The sequence below is a fragment of the Miniopterus schreibersii genome (assembly GCF_964146895.1).
Source record: "Miniopterus schreibersii genome assembly, chromosome: 14".
In the NCBI taxonomy this organism is placed as follows: Eukaryota; Metazoa; Chordata; class Mammalia; order Chiroptera; family Miniopteridae; genus Miniopterus; species Miniopterus schreibersii.
Genome location: NC_138114.1, coordinates 45,482,221 through 45,506,247, shown reverse-complemented (window position 1 = coordinate 45,506,247; position 24,027 = coordinate 45,482,221). Strand labels below are relative to the sequence as shown.

The 24,027-nt window shown below is 38.7% G+C and overlaps 2 protein-coding genes across 5 annotated transcripts in view; one reads left to right on the top strand and one right to left on the bottom strand.

The window, feature by feature from the left end:
- Positions 1-14,514, bottom strand: part of SHOC2 (SHOC2 leucine rich repeat scaffold protein) — a 44,211-nt gene extending 29,697 nt beyond the window's left edge. Inside the window, exons 1-2 of one of the 3 annotated variants that reach the window (XM_081157815.1) lie at positions 13,519-13,624; positions 6,499-6,574 (exon numbers count right to left, since the gene is read on the bottom strand). The gene's annotated coding sequence lies outside the window, so the exon portion shown is untranslated. Of the gene's footprint in view, positions 1-6,498; positions 6,575-13,518; positions 13,625-14,260 lie in introns of those variants that run through there. The other 2 variants (XM_081157814.1, XM_081157813.1) reach the window with 2 other exon arrangements.
- BBIP1 (BBSome interacting protein 1) lies at positions 14,031-23,906 on the top strand. 2 transcript variants are annotated; one of them, XM_081157821.1, is made up of 3 exons: positions 14,031-14,119; positions 22,696-22,767; positions 23,543-23,906. In XM_081157821.1, the coding sequence occupies exons 2-3, from the start codon at positions 22,722-22,724 to the stop codon at positions 23,707-23,709; spliced, it is 213 nt and encodes a 70-aa protein (XP_081013947.1). In that variant the 5' UTR covers positions 14,031-14,119; positions 22,696-22,721; the 3' UTR covers positions 23,710-23,906. The 2 variants fall into 2 exon arrangements, with proteins under 2 accessions (XP_081013947.1, XP_081013948.1); XM_081157822.1 differs by lacking the exon at positions 14,031-14,119 and adding an exon at positions 15,113-15,197.
- The last annotated feature ends 121 nt before the right edge of the window (positions 23,907-24,027 follow it).

Here is a 24,027-nt window from a genome sequence, read left to right as displayed (position 1 = left end):
ACATAAACTAAATACTGAAATTCTGCGGAACACCAGAAAATATATTTTTTGCTTATCTGACCAAAGTATAGGTGTAATATTGATTCATTCACACTGGGCCGCTACTGTTGTGTTGGCTACTGTCATTTCTTTCTTTGACAATCTAAGGGAAGAGGGGTCAGTGCCCCTGACTAAATGATCAGGAACTGCATGTTTTAAAAATTCTTACTGGCACACCAGTGTGCCATGGCACACGGGTTGGGATAAGAAAGGCAGTCCCACAAAGCAGCAGCTCAGTGGGTGATATTGGAACCCAAACATGACAAAGTGGACATGAACATATGTTGGTAACCAACAAGAGGTGTCAGAGGCTAAGTTGAGGTGGGCATGGGTGTCTTTACAGGGGGATGGCTTAGCATGGAGAATGGAGTGAAAAGACTGTACACAGGTGGTGATGGACTAGTGTGTGATACTGGAGTGTAAGAGGTTTAAGTAAGGAAGATGTCTACATGGATGGCTGGGTGGTTAAGGGGTAGGTGGCAGGGCTCAGAGAGTTAAGAATACAAGCAAGGAGGTGGGCGGGGCGGGGCTCAGTGGTTGAGCATCCACCTAGGATCCAAGAGATTCCCGGTCGGGGCACATGACCAGGATGCCGGGCTCAATCCCCAGTCGGGGGCGTGCAGGAGGCAGCCGATCAATGACTCTCTCATCATTGATGTTTCTATCTCTTTCCCCTTCTCCCTTCCTCTCTCTGAAATCAATAAAAATATATATTTTTTAAAAAAATACAAGCAAGGTGAAAAGGACATCCATGATACAAATACAGCACTAAAAAGTGGACAAGCAATTCACAGAAAATACTTAAGTGGCCAATAAATACTGTTTCAAAACTACTCAATATCACTAGTAATTTGGGAAATATTGAGATATTACTGCCATTAGCTTAGCAAGAACATAGTATCAAAGTCCATTTAAATTAGTCCATGACAGTCCATACAGAAGTAAACACATCCAGCTCTTCAGATTTGAATGACAATGCACAGTTTTTACAGGAGACATTCAAAAGTGCACAGAATGATCTGATTCACTGAAATTATAAACCAAGTTTTTGGATACTGGCAGTTCAGAAAACTAGTTTTTTCTCCAATTATAAATATTTAAATTTTTATAAGTATAAAAACTGTATTTTCATTCAGTCAACATTTTATTTAATACATACTTAGTGTCGTGCACTGTTCAAGGTGTTAAGTATGCAATAATAAGCCACAGTTCTTGCCTGTTAAGCTTACAAACAAGAGGTAAAGGCCACGAACAGTGTGGTAAGTACTGCCGCATTACAGAGAAGTCCCTTAAACCAGTCTTGGACGTTGCAGGTATCAGTAAAGGTGTCTTAAAAAATGGAACAGCTAAACCCTGGCCAGGTAGCTCAGTTGGTCAGAGCATTGTCTAGCTACCCCAAGGTTGAGGATTTGATCCCCGGTCAGGGCACATACAAGAATCAACCAAAGAGTGCATAAATAAGTAAACAACAAGTCGATGTTTCTCTTTCTCTCCCTCCCTTCCTCTCTCCCTAAAATTAAAAAATCAATCAATCAATTAAAAAAACTGATAACAGCTAAGGAGAAAGCAACTAAAAAGGGTAGGAGGGAAGGTCAAGAATCCTGGAGTCATCCTGACTCCTATCTTCCTTCAACTCTGACATCCTAACAATCACCAAATCCTATCCATTCTATTCCCCAAAATTTCTCCCAACTCAACTTCTCTTCATTCTCACTGCCACTACCCTGCTCTAGGGTATACCAAATGTATCCCAATAGCTTTGTAACCAGTCTTAGCACATCCACTCTCCCATCCTGTTCCTCACCTAATCACTACACTGTAATTAAAGTGATCGTTCAAATACTCACATCTCATCAGGTTACTGTCTAATTTAAAACATTTGGGGGAAGAGTGGGTGGCCCCCACAAACACAAACCTCAGGATAAAATCCAAATTTCTTAGTAGTAATTACCAAGCCTTTCAAGATCTGGCCCCTGCTTGCTTCTCCTGCCACAACTCTGATATTTCCCACTTTGCACTCTAGTCACGTGAACTTCTTTCAGATCCCACAGCAGGTCCTGCTATCTCTGTCCCTAGGACTTTATACAAGCTATTTCCATCTGCCAGAAACATGGGTTTACAATTCTTCACTGAGTGAACTGTTGTATTCTTCAGATCTCAGCTCAGAGGTCTGGGAAGCCTTTCTGGATTACTCAAAGCTTTTCTGAATACCCCTTCCTCCATGCTTCCACTTAAAACTATCGCTTATCAAAATACGTATCACAATGTATTATACTTGCCAGGTTAGCTATCTGACTCCCTCATTTAAAGTAATGGGAAAATAGGACCCTTCTTTTTCACAGTTCTATCCTAATACTTAGAAATAATGCCTAACGTATAACAGCAGTTATATTTATTAAAAGAATTTTAAATGTGTTAACTTGGCTTTATCTGCCCTACCAGATGGCAGGCTCCTTACATGAAGAAACTATTTTTACTCTATAAAGTGCTCTACAAATTAAAAGATATTATGAACTTTTTATTAAGCACACAGTAACTGCTCAATAAACACTCACTGAATAAAGATAGTCGAACAATAAACAGTTAAAAATCTCGTCTTGTGCACAGTTTCCCTATATTCCATTTAAAATTAACTATAAATCACTCAGATCTTGCTATGAATACCTAAAAATGGCAAGGTCTCCTTTGTATTTCCTTTGTTTATAGGAACTGAAGCACTCCTCATCCTAGCACGTAGCTTAGAGGACAAACAAACTGGCTCCCTCCAAATCACATAAAGCGATGTTTTTCTTGTTCAGGAGTTTAAAAAGGAATGCTCAAAACTAGAAGACCTAAGATCAAGGAAGCACCCCAAGTTAACATGCTGAAGGGAGCATTATTGTTCAGAGAGAAATAAAAATTAAAAATAAAAAAAAAAACCACATTCTTAAGCAGCATGAATGAACCTGAGGTAAAAGTAGTTTTCATGGAGGCTAGAGAAATACCTGTCTGTGAACAACTCACAGGACCTTCAAATTCATTCATTCAACTTTTTTTCCCCCTTTGGTGAGGAGGGAAGATGAAATAATTTGGATAGACATGGAGAAAGACAGGGTTAAGTTATTATATACAATAGCAAATACATGAGAGTTTTTCAGGAAATCTGTGTTCCTTCTTATGAGAAAGCATGAAACTTATGTAATTTTGATTCTGGGTAAACAAAAGTTTTGAGCAAAGAACTGAAAATTCTTATTTGCCCAACCCACAATATAAGCCATAACTGGGATTACAGCTCTCTTGTAAAACACTCCAACTCACAGTATATATAAATTGCAAGATTCTCCAGCAAAGTATCAAAACAAAAGGCAGAGGTAGCGTAGGGAAGATTTGAATGTCTCAATATAAGTTAAGATATATAATAGTAAACATCAAATATCTTTGACTAAACACTGTCTGAAAAACTCTTCTGCCACACAGACACTCCCCCAAGAAGATTTACCTCTGAATATTGCTTAAATTGCCTTTCTTGCCAAGGAATTCCAAACATGTCACACACAACCTAAGTCCTCCAAAATATACTTTACTCTTCATTTACCAGGGGCAAACTGGCAATAAATCAGTAAGCTGGTTACTTAATTATTAGTGTAAAGCAAAGAGATAAAATGTAATTGCTATCTTAGGTTATTCACACTAAAATGACTAATGTTCAATAAAGTATTTTCAACTTAAAAAAACAAATGACTTTCAGTACTTTTATGCTAAAAATTAACTACATTTAACTGCTTCATTTTTGTTTGTATAAACCTACACATTCCTTCACTAGGTCTTATCTGATTATAAATCCTTTCCATTACTCACTCTATAAACTATTTATCAGAAACTGTCAGAAAAATATAAACAAAAATAAATGTATTGTATGTAACAAGATTAGAGGAGTGTGTGGTCTCAAGGTAGGTATTTTACATTTAAGAATCAGTATTTAATAAGTTCCCATTATTGTAAAACAAATAGCCTTTTTCACATCTTGAAACTACTTAGATGAAGACCATATGCTCAACTAAATATTTTATTTATCTACTTATCCTGATAGTTGTTAAAATAGGATTTACATAATATATTTGAGGCATTAAAAATATCTCTCATTTATCTCTGTATTAATTTTTTTAACTATCCCAAAGCAAAAAAATCTTTCTCATATAAAATTAAAAGAAATATATTGAGCAGCCAGGCCCAATTTAACTGAGGTCAATGAAGAATTTCTCCCATCAGAAGCTACTCAAATTAAAGAAAGGCAGCCCTTGCTTATATTTTGGAATATACAAAAAGAGACAATTTACTGTTTTTGTAATTTAACACATTAAACCCAACCAGTTCCCAACTGGTATGTACTATCTACTATCTTTTGACTATAATCCCAAAATATGATTCCCACATAGTTTACAGAAGCTTTGATGTAAAAAAATTCTTACATCACAAAGATGTAAATCATGTAGTAATTTGCAGATAGTAAGTGATATACGTATTACTTAAACCATACCAGAAAGAAAAAACACTATTTGGCAATACTTAATTTTAATTACTCTTAGAAGTAACTCAAGTATTATCAAATTGTTAGTTATAAAAACTGGGTAATAGTATAGTCAGGAAAGAGATGGGGTAATCAACAAGTTGTTTTTATTTTTAGGATACGAATCTACCATTTGTGGATTTTCAATTTTCAAAGAACTTGAGTTTAATAAAATACAGCAAAACTTCAATTATATTACATTTAATTTCAACTTTTTTGATGAAACAAAAATCTTCAAGATCTTGCCACAGGACCCTTATTATTATATCAATTATCACCATATATATATACCCGTTTATATATGAAAATGTCAGGTATAATTGAGTTCCTATTGAGAAAAGGCCATAGTTTTTAATATTTTTGTATGTGAATAATTAGTCACATATTAAGGCATTACTCTCAGAGCTAACTCTACAAGAATTACATAGCTGAGTTTTAAAGCAAATTAAGTCCTTCCTTTTTCATATCATGAAAATTCTTAAACTGAAACATTTAACTCTAATATCCATTTGCAGATATTACAATTAGTGCGGATCAACTCAGTCCCTTTTTTTATTTAACAAATTAATCTGGCAAAAGTATGTTTTATCAAATGCCTTTATATAGTTTCCTAAACAATGCATATAAACCAGTAGAGTGCATTCTTTTATTTTAATCCTCACCTGAGGACGGACGTGCTTAGAGAAAGGAAGAGGGAGAGAGGGCAGAAAGGGGAGGAGGGGAGGGTAAGAGACAGGAGGGGGGAGGGAGGGGGAAGGGAACATCAATTGGTTGCCTTCCCTAAGCTCCCTGGTGGCTGGGGAACAAATCCACAACCCAAGCATGTGTCCTGACCAGGAATCGAAAGGATCTAACCGGCAACCTTCTGGTGCAGGGGACCACACTTAAACAACTGAGCCACTCCACTCCAGCCCCGCAGATTTCATTATTTATAGTTTCCAAACAGTTTCAGTTGCTGGTTCTCATACACTGGCATAATGTTGCACATAATGGGGGAGATGTTTAAAATTATTTCCACTGAAAATTTTGTCATGTACACAACAATCATGAAAATGTTATTATATCAGAGTCATTTTAAAAAATTTAATAGCATTTAAATTTTTGTTGTTGTTGTTCAAAAATAGTGACTCCATTTTTAAAGTCATTTCTCTCATGCCCCCAAACAATTCTTGCTTTTCATGACTTATTTGTAAGCTAAAATATTACCACCTAATTTATGTCATTCACTTACTGGCCATCATGTTCTATCATCTTTAGGTCCTCAATGCCCAACACAAAGCCTGACACAGTCTCACATATTTTGGGGCTTCAATAAACTTTATTCTTGTCCCAAATATACATGTTCAGTGTGTACTACTATAAGCTATTATATAACAGGAGGTGGGGAAAATTAAAAAATACAGCAGCACTACAAGCCATTTAGCATGCTGAGTTCCCACAGTTGCTCAGTGGGTGTTCTGAAACTAGGCCATATTTCTAGTATTAAGAATTCCAGATCACTACTTCCAAAGTACAGAAATAAATATCTTCAAGATTAAATCATAAAACCTTACTATTTTAAGCTGCCTAGTATATAACCATCCTATTTCTATAAATTTAAAACTATAATTAACACATGATAGATAAACCAATATTTGTTTTAGCAACAAAATAAGAATTAGCTCTTCTACCTATCCTTATATTTACAGAATTCAATATATTACAATATTAAGATAAAATGCAATTTACCTGAACCAGAACTAAAATGAAATTTTATCCCAGAAGAAATATAAAACAAAACTGAACTGAATATAATTTATTTCAATCCACCCAATCTGTTACACTGCACATACTTCTAGCATAAAAATAATTATGACCTTCAATCTAATTTTTCCAGTCCAGGTTACCAGGAAATGCCAAGAAATTAAGCTTACTCTCTTTAACAGAACAGAAGTTGCAGAAATGTGTCATTTTGTCATATCATTGCAACAGGTATGTTTTCATTCAAACCTGATAAAGAAAAACATGTTATTACTCAATTTTACGTATTTCAAAGCTAAGTAAACAAAGAACACATTAGGTATAAAATCTACTTCTGCAAACTGTAAGGTCATAATATACTGCACTGATTCTATACTGTCAGATAATTACTTGCTTGTACTTAATTTTACTCAAATACTTATGGTGCCTTATTAAGCACATCTTTCCAATAACAAAAGTGTAACACATTATCAATGTTTAATTGTAGCCCTAGCCCCTGGCCCGTGTGGCTCAGTTGGCTGGAGCATCATCCTGTGCATCAAAGGGTCATGGGTTGGATTCCCAGTCAGGGCACATGCCTGAGTCGTGGGTTCGATCCCCTGGGGGGGCAGATGTCCCTCTTTTACATCTATGTGTTTCCCTCTCTCCCCCTCCCTTTCCCTTTCTCTCTCTAAAATCAATTTTTAAAAAACCATATCCTCATGTGAGGATTAAAACATAACTTTTTTAATTGTATCATTTTAGATGGAAACCTTTCTGAAATACAATACATAGTCCTGTCACCTTTAACAAAACTTACTAACAGCAACTGATCTTTTTCATGATCTTACATCATCATTATTGCTACACTGTTTTACATATAAAACAAATGGTGTCTTAAAAGATTCTAGATATGTTTATCACAACATTAAGTTGCCCTAAACTGATATATTTTTTTAAAGACTTGTATCGGCTTTTTAACTGTTCTCCCTCTGCTCTTATTTTCAACTATCTTATGACCTCTAGGAGTATCCCAGGCCTTTTTACATTTGGTTACCACATTTTTTTTAATTGTACATTATGAGAGAGTAAAAAAGCCCTAAATTAAGTCCTGAGGGGTTCTAAGAGCAGGAAATGTGTTTAAGAACAATGACATTTCTTTATCTTTTTTAGTGGCCTGTTTGTTTGGGGCTCCAGACTATTAATTTAAACTAATTTTCCATTAGGAGCCTACAAGGTCTCTAGACATTGTACACTGGAGAAATAGTGAAGACAGACATACTCAATGCTCATCATGAAGCTTACAGTCTAGCGAAAAGACATTCAACACATCATTACAAAAAGGATAAATGGAATAAAACAGAAAACTGCAGGTGCTAAGGGACCTTTATCAGAAGAATCTAACTAGGGATCAAAGAAGGCCTCCCTAAGGATGCGATATTGAAGACTGAAGAGTGATTAGGTTAGCCAGGTGAACACTGCATTTGGTTTTATCCAAGAAGACGACACCAGAAAATTTTAGTTTCCTAATAAATAACCTTGAGATAACTGAGGTGTTATAACATTTATAAGATAATTGTTAAAATGTGAGATTTTTAAAAAGAAATTTCTCAAATTTCTATAATGAAAATTTAAAAGTATCAAAACCAAAAGAAAAGCAGTATGAGAATGTTTTAAAATGGGAAACTATGGCACTATTGCACTTTGTGGGGAACGGAGTTTGGGATGGCAAAGAAGGCCTCATTGTGCCCTTGAAAAAGTATTAAATCAGACTATATGAAATATTACTTAATATTCAAGTTCAGAAAACTTCTAAATCATATAAGACAATAAAAAGACTTCTACCAGGATATAACTATTGATCATACAGTCTGATCTACCTAGTGGAAAAAGTGGCACTCTTAAATAAGTTTGGAAAGAGGTTGTTTTTAATTCTCAGAACAGCACATTTTAAATGTTTATATAACAAAAGCCTACCATGAATTCTATAAAGAATTCATAAATGTTACTCTTAACATGATGCATAAATGCTGAGAAAAAGATATTTAATTTCAATTTTGAAACATATTATCCAAATTCCAAGCCTGGGAATTATTTCACATCAGGCTAATATGTTCTTTGTATTTAATTAAAATATTAATAAAATATATACTTTATTAAGTTTTAAGTAATAATTTGGAACAGCTCCCCTACATTAATACAGAGCTACACAGTTCAAGGCCCAAATTAAATTAGACACACAAGATATAACAGTCTCTAAAAATGTGAGCCTTCATGAACGCCTACTGCATCACCTACATTAGGTCACACATGGAATCCAAATTGCTATTCACCTGCAATTCTCCAAATGGACTTTAGAGTCTCTAACGTCTATGCTTTTTCTAATTTCTACCTATCCTTATTCCTCAAGACCTTGTTCAGGCCCAATCCTCCAGTAAGCAATGCTGGTTCTACAGGCAGACTGAGTCTTAACTCATCTGAAATCTTCAGTGTATAGTGCTATCAAAACACTTGTCATACTAAAACAATTAACTACTGATTTGTCCAGCTCATGCAACAAACTGAACTTGCTGAGAGCAGGAAACATAGTTTATTTATCTCTGCAACCTCAGAGTGTGAGCCATACATGGCACTCAGTAGAAGGTCTATGACATTAGTGAATATGAAACTGTAGTTAGTAAGAAATATTTATAGAATGAAACTTAAAAGTTAACATAAAGACTATTTGCAAAACTGTGAAAGTCTTAAAAGCAGGAAGGAGTGCTTTATAACACGAAACTGAGAAAGCCCAAACTTAATTGATGAATTTCACTCCAAATTCTAAGACATTATCAGTGTCAGAACAAGTCATTTCCACTTTACCTCCAAGACATTAGAAACACTAAAAGAAAAAACATTTATCTTTGTCAATTGTAAAATTACTAAATTAAAGTTGTAGGATTTATAAAAAGTACTTGAGAACCAGTAACGTGCTTAAATTGTGAGTGTTCACAGTACTATAAACATTAGAAGACAGACGTGCCAAATACTTTATAAAAGCCTTTCAGGTTCATTTCACATAGGGACCAACTATACCCTTTAGAGGTCTCCTATAATGTTTTATAGCTTCAAGCAGTATATTCATTCTTTTGGACAAAAGGACCTTTGCCTTCTATAGCATGTACTACTTTTTGTAACCAGTGCTGATCTTTAGAGAAGATGCAATGAGATATATAGTGTGAAATCTAATTAGTTCTTTTAAATCTTGATGATAACTTCATATTTTCTCAAAAAGCACATGTTACCAACATCTGAAAAGTTGAAGAGCTCTTTGTAATTAGAATATGCTTTTCATGTGTTAGAACTTTGATTTGCTAAAAAGTTGTAAACCAGGGGAAAATACCCAACAAAGACACAATAAACATTAGTTTGCTTAAAAATAATGTAACTACATATTTTAGAACATAAATCAGTTTCACAGACTTACGCATGTTCTTCTCAACCAACATTGATATTTATATCAAGTTCAAGCATACCCATAGGTCACCTTGTAACTTACACATTTTTCAGACTTTAAAAGTGTAGACAGGTAGAAAATACAAAATTTTAACAACTAGATTAAGAGAAAATATTTCCAGAAAGATCTATAGGGCATAACTCTGATGCAGTGTAACAAGTAGACAGAACAAAATTCAGAAGACAGGGATAACAGAGTAACATATTTGTATATATAAAAGATTTTTATAAATAAAGATTTAGCCTCAAATTATAACATGCCTAATGCATAATATAATGCATAAAATGCAAGTCTAACAATAAACAAAAATAGCAATTTCATACCTGCAATACTCACTTCTCAAGTACCACATAAAAATACCTAATTTATCACTCTACTGCTAAATTACAGCCAATTTCTATCTAATTCAGCTATTAACAAAATATTTACCAACTTTCTACTAGTCTTATTAGGAAAAGTCAAAGTGTTTACTTTATATCTAAATTTCCTAATTGATATTTTATAAACTAGTTCAAAAACACTTCCACCAAAACCCAGCTATAAACCTCAGAACTCACTGAAGGACTTGTGGGTCAACTTGTTTGGTTGTTTTTATTGTTTTGGAGGGGTGTGTGTGTTTTGTTTTGTTGTTATAAGCACTGATTTTATGCTTTTTCATCATGAATGATACATGAACGATATGGTAAAATGAATTCTAAATATATTTTTTTATTTAATCTTCAACCTCCAAAATATAATAATCCTTACGTCTGCACATACAGGTTAGAGCATATTTTTTAGTCAAAACACAACAGATAATTTTTATATTTAAATATCTTACTAGAAAAAAACCTAAAAATTATTTAAATTGCTTAAAGAACCTAAGACATACATAAACATTAAATTACACAACAGATATTGATAACCTAGTATACCTTCAAAACAAATATGACGGCAATTAACTGCCTGGATAACAAAGAATTCCAATTTTAACCACTCTTCCCCATAATCCACAGGGGTAAGTCAAGGCAAAAACACATATACCAGCAGCTATTCAGAAACCATCTTTGGGAGTGTTTTACAGAGAACTCCAGATTATATCTCTCTGAACATGGAAGATTCTAAGCATTGACCCAAGACACTGAAGAAATATTAGCACTATTTAAAAAGCATAATTCCACCGAGTCTAACAAAAATAATTTATAATTTTGGTGTTCCTTTTTTAAAAGTGAAATGTTTCAAATTTCTGACTGGTTTGTACTTTACAAGTTGTTATATGGCTCTTACTTGCTACAATTATCAAAACACAGCTCTGATAAAATTTCTGAATATTAACAATGAGATCAGAAAACAAATGCCAACCTAACATAAATGTAGTTGTTTCTTCAAAAACTGAACAAATATCTTGGGGGGGAAGTAGGAACCTAAGAGATAGGTGAGGTCCATCCCTCAAAACTGGCACTTCAAGAATATATTTTTATGAGGAATTCCTACCATTTGGGACAACATGAATTGACCTTGAAGGAATTATACTAAGTGAAATAAGTCAGACAGAGACAAATACCATATGATCTCACTTATATGTGGAATCTTAAAAAAACCCAAAAAACACAACAACACAAAAGAGATCAGACTTGTTACCAGAGGTAGAGGATGGGGGAGGGGGAATTGGAGGAAGGTGGTCAAAAGGAAAAAACTTCCAGTTACACAATAAGTAATTACTAGGGATGTAATGTACAACATGATGACTATAGCTAACATTGCTGTATGAGATACAGGAAAGTTGTTAAGAGAGTAAATCCTAAGAGTTCTTATCACAAGGAGAAAAAATTTTCCTTGTTTTCTTTCTTTTATTTTTATTCTATCTATATGAGAAGATGGATGTTACCTAAACCTCTTGTGGTAATCATTTCACAATATATAAAAACCAAACCAGCATGTTATATGCTTTAAACCTATACAATGATATATGTCAATTTCTCAATAAAATTTGAAAAAATGATTACTATAGTTTTACACGTTAGCTTTATATTACATTTAAGCCATTGAAATTTACAAACCTTAGACAAAGCCTTTATTTGTCTATAGTCTACTTTTCAAATGTATATTCATAATGTAATAAAAGCATTAGAGTGTAACTCATGTCCAAACAAGTATTTGAAAGGCTTGTCATATTCAGTCTAAATTCTATATGTAGGGAATGGTTATTTACATACTTCATGCCTCAAAATTCTTGTCACTGCCACACAGAAAAACCTCAACACGATCAATTCAAACTATAAGTGTAAGCTTACTGAATGTTACAAATTTACCCAACAGCTAAGCCTCTTGAAATACAAAGTAACAGTTATAAGGACTATGCATGGAAAGGTGAAGTCTACAGATCAGCACACTAATAAAATGAGCTCTTTAAAATCAAGACAATTTTTCAGTGTTGATGTTACATTTAGATACAAAAATACTTGGTTACACAAGTGTACCCTAGGATTCTGAAAAACATGACCAAAAAATAAGTTTTAGATACAATAATCTCTCTGAGTAGATACTAGAAGCTGCTGACATTTAAGAAATGATCAAAATTGCACAAATGTAAGCTTATAGGCTGCTGGTAGTTACGATGGAGGCAGACTATACAGTCCACATCTGCAGCCTACTTTTGCTTCAGCATCCCCAGAGACTTAGAAAACATTTCTTTGGGTAGGTTGCAAAACATTGCTTCCTCTTTTATTCTCATCACCCCCATTACGATACAAAGCAACAGATAGACAAGAAAATCAAATCAGCATCTGTAAGGGCTGAAAGCTTAAACACACACACCAGAAAACCATCTTTCCAGGTCCCGAATCGGCATTCATTCCACCTGTTTGTAAATCCACACTAACACACACCCGGGTGGGGGGAACGGGGAACGGCAATTAATGGTCTGGAGTCATTCTTCTTCCACCTAGACGTGGGGTGGGGGAGGAGGATGGTACAAAACAATGGATACTGAGGGGCTGAGGGGAAATCGTTTTGTCATGAAGCCTCTAGTGTTGAGTTGGGGGCGGGGGGGGAGGGTGTAGAGTACTTTTCCTCTATCCCTAAAAGCTACCGCGAAAGAGGTTGCCATCAAGCATGTCCAACAGAGCGGTCTTGAATGCCTACAACTCTCACCAGGCAACACACCCCAATCCTACTCCCCACTCTCCACCCAAGGGACAGGAGACGAGGAGAGCGCCGTGGGCTTTGGGGAGGGGGCGGGGAAAGACCCCACCCCGTACCATTACCGCTGCGCCAGGGACCCCGCCAACCATGCACGCCCTCCGGACTCCCACGGGTCCCGCTGCAGCCTGGACCCGGTGGCTCCGGGAGCCGAGTGCAACAGGACCGTCCTCCAGACGCCCCCGGCCCGCGCCCTCGCCCGGGCGCTGTCCCGGCCGCCCGCCGCCACAGCAGGCCTGGCTCCCGTCGCTGTCAGAGCCGGCCGGCTCGCTCCTGGCGCCCGACTGCGGTCCCCGCACGGAGAGCCGGGTCCGAGGGCCCAGCTCTCCCGGCGACAGCACCCAGGAAAGCCGCGGCGGCGGCGGCGCCTCCCAGGGCCCCGGCCCCTGGGGCCTCGCCCCGGCCCCGCCGGCTCGCGCCTGTCAGGGCGCGCGGGGCCTCCCCCTACCGACAGCCAGCCCGACCGCCCGACGGGCAGGAAGGAAGGCAGGAAGAGCCGACCCACGGACACCCTCCCGCCTCAGCGGCCCCTGGTTACCGTCAGGAACCCCGACTCCGCCATCCTCCTCGCTCGCCCTCCTTCCTCCTCCTCCTCCTCCTCCCCCCCTTTAGAAGCGACGCTGCCCAACCGCCGCCCCCCGCCCGCCCCTCCCCCACTCGCCCCGCCCCGCCCCTCCCCCACTCGCCCCGCCCCGCCCCGCCCGCCCCTCCACACTTTCGCTCAACCATTCCGCCCCACCCCTCCGGCGCTGGCCCGTCACTGGCTGGAGAAGAAAATGGGGCGGAGCAAGGGAAGCCGACGCTGCCCAATCAGAATGAGGCACCAGCGCCAGCGACGCTGCCCAACCGGAGCTAGGCTCTGGCTTCAGCTTCCTCCTCCCCGCCCTTTTCCTTTCCCTGCTGCTCTAAGTCCTCTCCCGCCCGCTGGGCGCCGCTGGCTAGCCGGTCACAGAGTGAGCCTCCGGCAGGGTAGAGTGACAACACGCCCTGGGAAGTTACGGGTGAAGCTAAGGCAGCCATAACTGATGATGGCAGCGGCAGTTTTCTGGCCTCCCGTCTCCAGTGTGACGTAGTTTTCCCTTCGCCCAATCCCCCTGTTGCCCTGGCAACAGTTGAGCCGTCCGGGAAGAGAAGCGTCTGTAAGTAGACCCAAAATGGGACCAAAGGTGACCAGACATCCCATGTTAGACAAGTTAATTTATATTCCGGACTACCTGACTGGGGGGGGGAGGGGAGCAGGCTTCCTGGCCCTTAGTTTGCTGGGACGTCTGGTCACTTACCTATGTGGACAAAGAGTCTAGGGTTCCGACCATCCCTGTCCTGCCCGGAAGTTGCATTTGGTACTTCTGAATGGGGTCATCGCGGAAGGGGGGGAATAGCGTGCGCCCCCCGCGCCCCGGGCAGTGCCCATTCCGACTGGAGTCGCCAAGTGCCCTTCCGTCCCTCGGCTGCCACCTGAGGCGCAGGCCTGGGCCGGGCGTGCTTGGGAGACCGAGCGTCGCGGAGGCGAGCGGGACTCAGAGTTGCTTCCGCTGGAAGCAGCTTTTCTTTCCGGGCTGGCCGGGCGGCGGACCGCCCTCCCTCCGCCCCTCGGGCGCTCCCCGCGGGGCGAGGCCGCTCTCCCGACCCCTCGCCCCGCCGCAGCCCGCAGGACCCGCGGGCCGCCGGGCGGGGCCCCTAGTCCCGCACCGAGCCCCTGGCCACGCCCCGCAAGTTCCTCTTCAGTACTTTCACACACACCCCACCCCCACCCCCACCCCGGCTTTTGGGGGATGAAGAATGAGGGAGCTTGAAGAAGTATTTTCCATTCCCAGCCATAAAGAAACAGGGTGGTCCCCCTCCACTGCGGCAACACCTCTAGGTCTTACTTCCCCGCCTTCTTCACATTCTGACTTTTCTCCCTTTTCTTTGTTTCTCCTCCTGAGGGTTTGTGAGCGTTGACTGCAGTTCTGGCTGAAGGTAGTCTGTCCTAATTCTGCTTGTCTGTGGCTTATGAAAGAATTCAATACGCGCGCGCGTGTGTGTGTGTGTGTGTGTGTGTGTGTGTGTGTATACATATATATACACAGTATCATTTGGTTCTTTACAGTTGTCACACACTATCTCATGGAGTTCCTTCTCTAGGCTTGAATCAAAAACTGTCACTCATTTTGGTGATACCAGGTTGGATTCCTAAATCGTCCTAAAGCTGCAGAGGAAAAAGGCCAGAACTTTCAGGTGAATTGAAAATTGTTTATACCCAGCCAGCCAACAAGGGTCCAAACCTACCCTCTTCATTTCTACTTCCTTAGTACTCATATTCTGGCCAAAATGAACTCATTTCTTTCGAGGTTAGTCACTGAAGCGCCTCCCTTTTGTGTCCATGTCCTGGTTATCCTTACCCTTGGGGGTGTTTCCAGGTTCTCCCCAGCAGGAAGTACTTTTCTCTGAGCTTACCTAGCACTTTTTGTACCTCTTATATGACCACCTCTATTTTATATATAAGAGCTGCTTATGTTCTTAGCTTCACTATGTTCATGCCTAAATAGAATGGTTCGTATCAGGTTTATCTGCCTATCAAATAGATTTTTATTGATTTCAGAGAGGAAGGGAGAGGGAGAGAGAGAAACATCAATGATGAGTCATTGATCAGCTGCCTCCTGCATGCCCCCTACTGGGGATGGAGCTGGCAACCCCGGCATGTGCTCTGACCGGGAATCAAACCTCCATCTCCTGGATCATAGGTAGATGTTCAACCACTGAGCCATGGTGGCCCAGCTGAAAGACTGAATTTTGAGACGTCTCCTGGATACCCAGGACACTGCCAGCAAAGTTTTATGGAACTTCAGTTTATCAGAAATTCAGCATAGTCCCTACTACTCAACCTTTTATTAGGCTTACCCTCTGAAGACTTTCTAACATGATCTATTCCCCCAGTTTTTATTAAAATAAATATTCAAACATTTAAAAAGTTGAAAGAATGCAATAAATATTCATATACCCTTCACCTAGATCCAACAGTTTTTAACATTTTGCCATATTTATTTCATCCCTTTTCATGCACTTTTTCATTGTCACTGAACCATTTGGAAACAGGTTGCAGACACCTGTTGTTAAGTAGACAACCCTAAAATTTCCAACATGTATTTCCCAAGCAGTATAAAGTTCTCCTGCAAAATACAGCATTATCACTACTAAGGAAATTAATAATTCTGTAATATTTAAAATCCACTGTGTAAATTTTTCCATTTGACCCCAGAATATCTTTATACCTCCTCCACTCCCTTGCAAAGAATCAGGATCCAGTCAAGCTTCCTATATTGTATTTGGATATTGTAACTCTTTAGCCTTAATGTAGAATAGTTCCCCCATTCTTTTTTTCCCCTTGTTACACTGGCATTTTGACGAGTTCAGGCCAGGGTCTTTGTCTCCTTTTTTTATATCTTGTAAATCAGAAGTTGGTTTAGAGATTTGATTAGGTTCTATTTAACATTGTTTTGCAAGCATACTTCACAGTATTCATGCTTTTCCAATCATGGTTAAAGTGCCTTAAATGCAGCTACATCTGCCCATGTCATCAATTGAGTCCATTCCACTTCTCAGCACATGCATCTTTCTGTGGTCTTACAGTTCCGAATTTAATGCTTCTGTATGTGTAGAGTATGTGTTAGTGCCCTGGACTGGCAACACAGACTGCCTATCTTTAAGTGTTGCTGCTATTTTGCCTACACTCAGAGCTGATGCAGTGTAATCTGCAGCAAAGTGTACTGATGTCAGCATAGTTTCATGAGTTTCAACTCATGGCTCTCCAAGGACTGCTAATAAAAGATGTGTGGGCCCTGCAATTCATATATGGATGAATCCTGATGTTATCAAAGCAGATACCAAGGCAACTGCTGGCCATGTGGCCACATTCCAATTTAGGCAATGTTATTTTCCCCCCTGAAATTCTCTTGTAAGTCCTCATTGTTCCTGGTGTTCTTGTGATAGCTTTTTGGTAACATTCATCAAAGTCTATTAAAAATTTCAAAGTCAAGATTATACTTAACATTTAGTACAGTAGGAAAATTCTCTGCTCAATGGATAGAGACGTACTTGCAGAATTTGCTCCATAATCACAAGAGAAACTCCCCAAATTGCCAAGCTCAGTACTCTTCATATCCTAGACTTATTTTTGATCATGAAAGATAAGTGAAAGGAAGAGAATGCACTTAAGGGAGCAGAGGAAATGCTCCAGGAGAGCAGAAATTGAAAGTTAAGTAATGTACTCCATCAGTCACGTCTTTTGTGTAGAAGGGAATTTGCTCATGTGGGACCATGAAACAATTTTGTCTCCATATTCAAGTAAAGCAAAATAATGTACAGTACCAATTAAAACCACAGACCTTAGAATCAGACCTGGGTTTCAGGAACAGGGCCATTCACTAGCTGGTGGCCTTGGATGGTTTTTCATTCTAGTTATCGTCTATTAAATGGCACCATAAAACCCCTTAGGATTGTTGAACAGAATGACTCAACTATATATAAAGTGTTTTACTCAGTGTATAGCACAAAGTATGTAGTCAGTGTGTGGTAGTTATTATTAATAATTTCTAAAGCAGTCCAATTCGGGCCCGTGAGCATGAAATATTTATCGAGTGAGAATTAATCTAAGACAGTGGTCCTCCAAGTTTAATGTGGGGAATTTAATAAAATAAAGGTTCTGATTCAGAGAGTCTGAGGAACCCTCCAGAAAAATCTGTATTTTTAATAATTGTCCAAAATTGGGATTTTGATGCAGGTGATCTGAGGATCAGGCTTTTTGAGGAACACTGAAGAAGTTATCAAACAGTTATTGCCCCTTCCTTGCATACTGTTGAAATAGCTATATATTTCAGATGCTGAAAATGTAAAAAGTTCTTCAAATACCTATTTTAAAGGTTAGTAGCTAACATTTTTAGGACCACTTTCTAGTATTGAATTTTAAAATAGCAAAAATTATTAGAAAAAGACATTTTGCATGAGTAGGATGTTGTGTCATTTTCTACTAACTTAATAGTAGTGTCCGCTACTGGAGCATACCAAAACCAATGCCATCATCTAAGTTCGCCCAAGAAAAACAGTTCCTGTTCTTAGGCCTAAGCACATTCTGGAAGCTATACACCACACATTTTATTCACATGAGTCTGGATTAATTAGCCAAATTGAAACATGTTGCAACATTTTTCTACCAGCAGATGCCAAATAGCAAAACAGAATACAAATCTACTATGGCTTCCAACTACATGACATATGACGTTATTTGGCACGTCCAAATGAACATTATCAAGCCAAATTAGGCACCCTGCTAGCATGTGGGCAACCACTTGAGAGTGCGTGAGCATTACTACATTGTGTCTGCTGAAAAACACTTTCTTTTTGGGCTCCCTCTTTACCTTTTTCTCATATTAGTTCACATTCAGAAATCTGCGTTTGAAAATTCATCTATTAAGTCAACGACAAGTCTTGGATAAGACAAAAAACTTTTCGCTGTTTTTCCTAGAAGCCTTGCTACCGCCATCCACAACCTGCACTAGCCAGACTGAATTTACTTAAAGGGAACTAACTTATTATTCACAGAAGAAAAATGTCCTGTCCTTTATTTAAACAGGATTGCTTCTGGTGTCTCCCTCAGTTCCCAGATTGTATTTTTGCTTAATGCCCAATTAATTATAAAACAGGACAGTTTGGCATATAGTATGTTGCAGTGGCTCTGTATTTTACCAAAGTTGCAAAGCCAGTGGTTCTGTATTTTACCAAAGTTGCAAAGCCAAGTGCCTGTAGTGGCTGGGCAGGTAAGGGAAAGAGAAACAATAGGCTGTAGTGGAAACTGGAGAACTCCTCATGCTCATCTAAATGGGGCATCACTTCCCAGCCCTAGCTAAATTTTGCCATGTGGGAATATGGGCCTGGTGTTGCCATATTTGTGAAAGAAACACATGGATTGGTTGCCTCCTGCATGTACCCTGACCAGGGCTGGGAATGAACCTGCAATCCAGGTGACACGCCCTTGACAGGGAATGAAACTCGCTACCCTTTGGTGTGTGGCCCGATGCTCTACCACTGAGCAACACTAGCCAGGGCAAATTCTTCCTTTTTTAATTAATGGATGATGGTAGTTATCAAAGTGCTATGACATTTAGATTATATTGGATATATTTTTCAAAGACTGATATAAAAGTTATTTTTAAGTATGCTGGAAATTACATCCTTTACAACTAAACATAGAACAAATTTATGTCAATTTAGGAATATGTAAAGGAGTACGTAGTTTGTCTACCTAGTTTTTCAAAATCTCTGGAGGTTATGAAAGCAAAAAATTTGAGGACCACTGATGTATATTCTCAAGCTTCAAAAGCATGCTTTAGTGTTCTTGTCTAGTCTCACACCCGTAATTTAGTTTGATTACCAAACTAAATCACCCGAGAGATTTTTAACTTATCCAAGTTGTATGATTATGTTATCATGTGTATGACTGATTTCTAGTAGTAATCCTTTCTAGACTTAAGTGTCAACTCTCACTCCTACAGCTTAGTAAAATATTTCATGACAAAGATTTGGTTTCCCTCCAGATTCTTCTAGATTAATTTTAGTCATCCAGCTTAAATGGCTATGACAAGTTTGCTTACTTTGTCATGACTCTGAAATGCACTATCCATCTAAAACCATTACTCTAGGAGAAATTACAAACTAAAGGAACCATGGGGGAAAGGCAGCGACAGATTTTCTCATTACCCAGACCAAGAGCTTCAAAAAATGATTGACACTATATTCTAAGCAGTAAAAGTTTGGGTTCTATTTAGTTTAAGAATTGTATTTTATTTCTGCAGTTTAGTATTTTCTCTTAAAATATGCCTTGGACAATCTGTATCATTTTAAAGTCTGGCATAGTATTACATTGTATGGCTGTTCCATAATTTAACCTTTGACATATTGGTGAAAATTTAGATTTACCCATTGCTGAACATTTTGCTGTGCAATACAGTGCTTTCTACACCCATGCTTTGTTTCTTTAGGGCTCATTATTATTAGTAGAATGTTTGGGTCAAAGAAAATGTACATATTTAGTTTTGGTAAATACTAATAAAATATTAGTAGCTACTACAAAATATTCCTCTAAGAGTTCTACCAACAAAACTACCCAACAACAAAGAGCGCCCATTTCTCTATACCTTCTCTAACTGCAGATACTATTAGGCTTTTGATTTTCTTGCAATTTCAAAAGACATAACATATGTACCAAATGAGAATGATTTTTACCTTAATGAGGCTATAGTGATTTTCCTATTTAAATTGCAATACCACGACCCCCAGCATTTCTAAATCCCCTTAAACTATTTTATTTTCTATAGCATGTACTACCTTCTAGCATTCTATATTTCTCTCCCTTTACTCTAGTCTGTATATTCCAAACGGGTCAAGTTTTTGGTTTTTGTATCTCTTATTCACTAATGACCAGTGCCTGGCACATGGTGGACAGATATTTAATGAATTGAATGATGTGGCAGTTGTATGATAAAACATGAATTACAGCCATAACTGGTATGTTTCTTCTATGGTCCATCTGTCTCTGATGTTACACACACCTTATGTTACCATAAGAAAGTACCCTTAGAGTAGCCACAGCTCCTTAGGGCACGCGTTACACCAGACAAAACACCCATGTTTAGCTATTAGCAGGCCATCTGGAGAAGGAAATAAATGCTCCTTCCTACTCTAACTCCCTGGGCAGTTATCAAGACCCTGTAGCCTTGCCAGTGAAGCACCCAGCCACCACGATGCTTATGTTAACCCTTCCCTTCCTGTTTCTCTCCTGCCAGTGCCTAGGGGGACCTAGGAACAAGAACCAACCCTAGTAAAGCACTCCACCCAGGCAAGGGACGGCACTAATCTTCCCCACACCGGGCCTTTGGCCCCACACCCTTTCCCATAACAATGGCAGCTTAGTCAGAGAACTAAGGTTTGGTAGAGCACCAAGTTTCACTGTTTTCCTCAGGCCAGAGTGTAGATGTGAAAGAGGTATGTATGGACCAGAGAAAGCAAAGGATAGTGATTGAATTCTGGGTGGCTGGCATTGCTAATCTATAAAACAGCTAAGAGCCCACCAGTTTAGCATTTTGGTGATAAAAATGTTGATGATATAAAGATGCTCAGCTGTTACGTATTTCTTCACATTTAGCAACATCTGTGATGTATACCCTCCCGTCTAGTGGTGTCTCACTTCAGGTTAGGCCAAATAAGAGCATAGTGAATATTTTCATTGTGCTATCTGTAATGGAGAGGCTACATGTTTATTTTAGTTACATTCAGGATCTGTAATGTTATTAGCCTTCAACGTAACCTGGGGAGAGGGGAGGAAATGATTACTAGATACCTACCACTGACTAGATACCTGCCAGTGCCTAGGGGGACCTAGGAACAAGAACCAACTCTAGTAAAGCACTCCACTAAAGCCCGAGTATAAGGAAAGAATGTGGCAGGAGGAGCAGCTGTGCATTCTAAGGAAATTGCATATGCATTTATCTCAGATTCCACTTAGTAATGAGTGGCTCGCTTTATTCTCTAGTCCAGTCCCTACTCCATCTTTACTCTCAGAGGAGCAGCACAGGGCTAAGGTAGCTGAATAGGAACAGGAATGAGGGGAAGAGGCTTGGTGAAGAGTAGGAAGGTTTCATCAGCAGTGTCAAAGTAGTAGTGAAGTGGGAATAACTAAGACCAGAAGCAGCTTCACTTGATCACAACTCATCTGCAGTGGGCGGTTAAGGCAGGCACCAAGCCAGCATCACTTTATAAATAATAAATCTTTCTTCTGTGGTGATGTTGTGAAAGACATGGTCAGGTGGCATCAGTATGGCGAAATATCACAAAAAGGGTGGGACTGTCTGGAGAATCATGTTTGGAAAGGGAACAGGCTACAAATTATATCCAGAACACCTTCAATATATAGCCTAACTGTAATCTGGGATGTAACAGTGGAAACAAATGTCATCAGCCAAAGATGGTGTATATGCTGGGATATTCGTAACAAAATACTCAAGTATTCGTTGGTACTTTAGCATATAGTATTTCTGCACTGAGGAAAATAGTAAACTGAAAGCATACCTCACTTCTGTTCAAGAGCCAATTTCACCTGTTTGCTGCTTCCTTACAGCTTGCAGCTGTGTAGCCAGTAACTGATCCTTGGGATGCCTTTTCTCTTTATAGCAAAAGGGTTCAAGTAGAAACCAGCTGTTAGCTATTGAGAAGTGAGAATGTTAGGAAATGTTTACCTCCTACCTCATCCTTTCCCTAACTACCTCTTACCACCTCCCAAATGGTCATGTTATTTACGTCACCCACCATTCAGGGGAGATGCTATCAGTAAACCTAGGTGGGTGCACACAAAGGCCTTTGTTTTCCTCAGCTACTAGATAATTATCTTTGTCTAAAGAACAAGTGCCAATTTTCCTGCCAACTTTTCACTAGGAGGGGAGGAAATTTAGAATATGCAGCCTTCCAATTACCACCACTATTGACCATTGACAGGTGACAAGATCTAGATGCTTATGTGATCTCAACCGTTTCAATTAAAAGATCCACAAGAAATTAAGGGGGAAATTATACAAGGATACATAGTTCATCTTTTATAGGAATTGTGATTTTACTTCTTAAATTACAATGGAAATGTCTCAAGCACTATGTTGGGAATTCATTCTTAAATACCGATTTCTCCTTGAAGGAAAAACTGTATCCAGCAATTCAGATATGGCAGAAGTGAAGTCCATGTTCCGGGAAGTTCTTCCAAAACAAGGTATTTAAATCACAAATACTTAGATGATATAATACTGTAGGGACTTAAAAAGTAATAGGCAGTGTCACATAGTAGGCTCAATACCTAAAAATCTGAAACTGTGTTCTGTATCCCACATTTAGTGTCCATTTCCACTATGCTTCTTTCACGAGTAGGTTGTAAAGGAGTAATCCATTCCTTTTTTAATTTTTCCCAGTAAAAGGATGACAAACGAAGCATTGTTTAAACCTAGAAATCCTGTTATACTCAAGATTGTGCAGGTTACAACTCAAAAGTTTTCAATACAAAAGAGCATTGTAATGTACCATAATATTAAATGAGGTCTGAATGTGGGTAAAAAGAAACCTAAAGCAGTAGTAAGAAACGCTGAAGGTTTCAATTAAACACTCAGGAATTTGAATATTCATGTTAAATTAATACCATACACTTCACTATATAAGTATTCTTAGGCACTATGTATTTTTGGGTACTATGCAAGTATTTTTAGGCACTACGCATTTCTCCCATATCTCTTCAAATTAAACATTTGACACAAAAAGTTTTGTCTTGTGGTAGCTTAGAATCTCAGGTAGAAAATTTGAAACTTGTCTTCCTCATGAACTCCCTAACATTAAATGCTTTTATGTTTATATTGAAGAAATGTTACAGGGGTAAACTGTGAGAATAGATTTTCATCAACAATGGAATTAAGTTTTAGATCTTCATCCTAACTGCAAATCCAAACCACCAAACAACTGGATTACTCCATCAAATTCTTATTTCTTTTTAAACTTAGGGCAGTTGTCTGTGGAAGATATAAGCACAATGGTGCTGTGTAAACCCAAACTTTTACCCTTAAAATCTCTGACTCTGGAAAAACTGGAGAAAATGCAGCAAGCAGCACAAGAAACAATTCGCCAACAAGAAATGGCAGAAAAGGAACAGCAGCAAATGACTCACTGAATAACTGAGCACTTCTACATATCACCCTACCTTACTATTAACTTTATTGGAAAATAATCCACCTGTATGCTGAAAATAGCAAGTTAATAAAACTGATGTTCATATAGATAATATAAAAATAACCAAGACTAATGAAACTTGTATGGTAAATTACTCTGGTTTGTACTGAATATAAGCCATTAAAAAATTAACCCAAATCTTATGGTTTTGTGTGTTTTTTTACCCAAGTTTTTAGAACTGCAAATCAAATTAGTTTTTTCCATTCCCATTACTCAGCTGGTAACATTCTTAGGCACAAGTGACTAAATACAACTTTTA

What these genes read in the sequence shown, in the direction of transcription:
- BBIP1 (XM_081157821.1), top strand. Translation starts at nt 22,722, where the DNA reads ATGGCAGAAGTGAAGTCCATGTTCCGGGAAGTTCTTCCAAAACAAG. An exon ending in GGAAGTTCTTCCAAAACAAG is followed by an intron (nt 22,768 to 23,542) that starts GTATTTAAATCA and finishes TTTTAAACTTAG; the next exon opens with GGCAGTTGTCTGTGGAAGAT.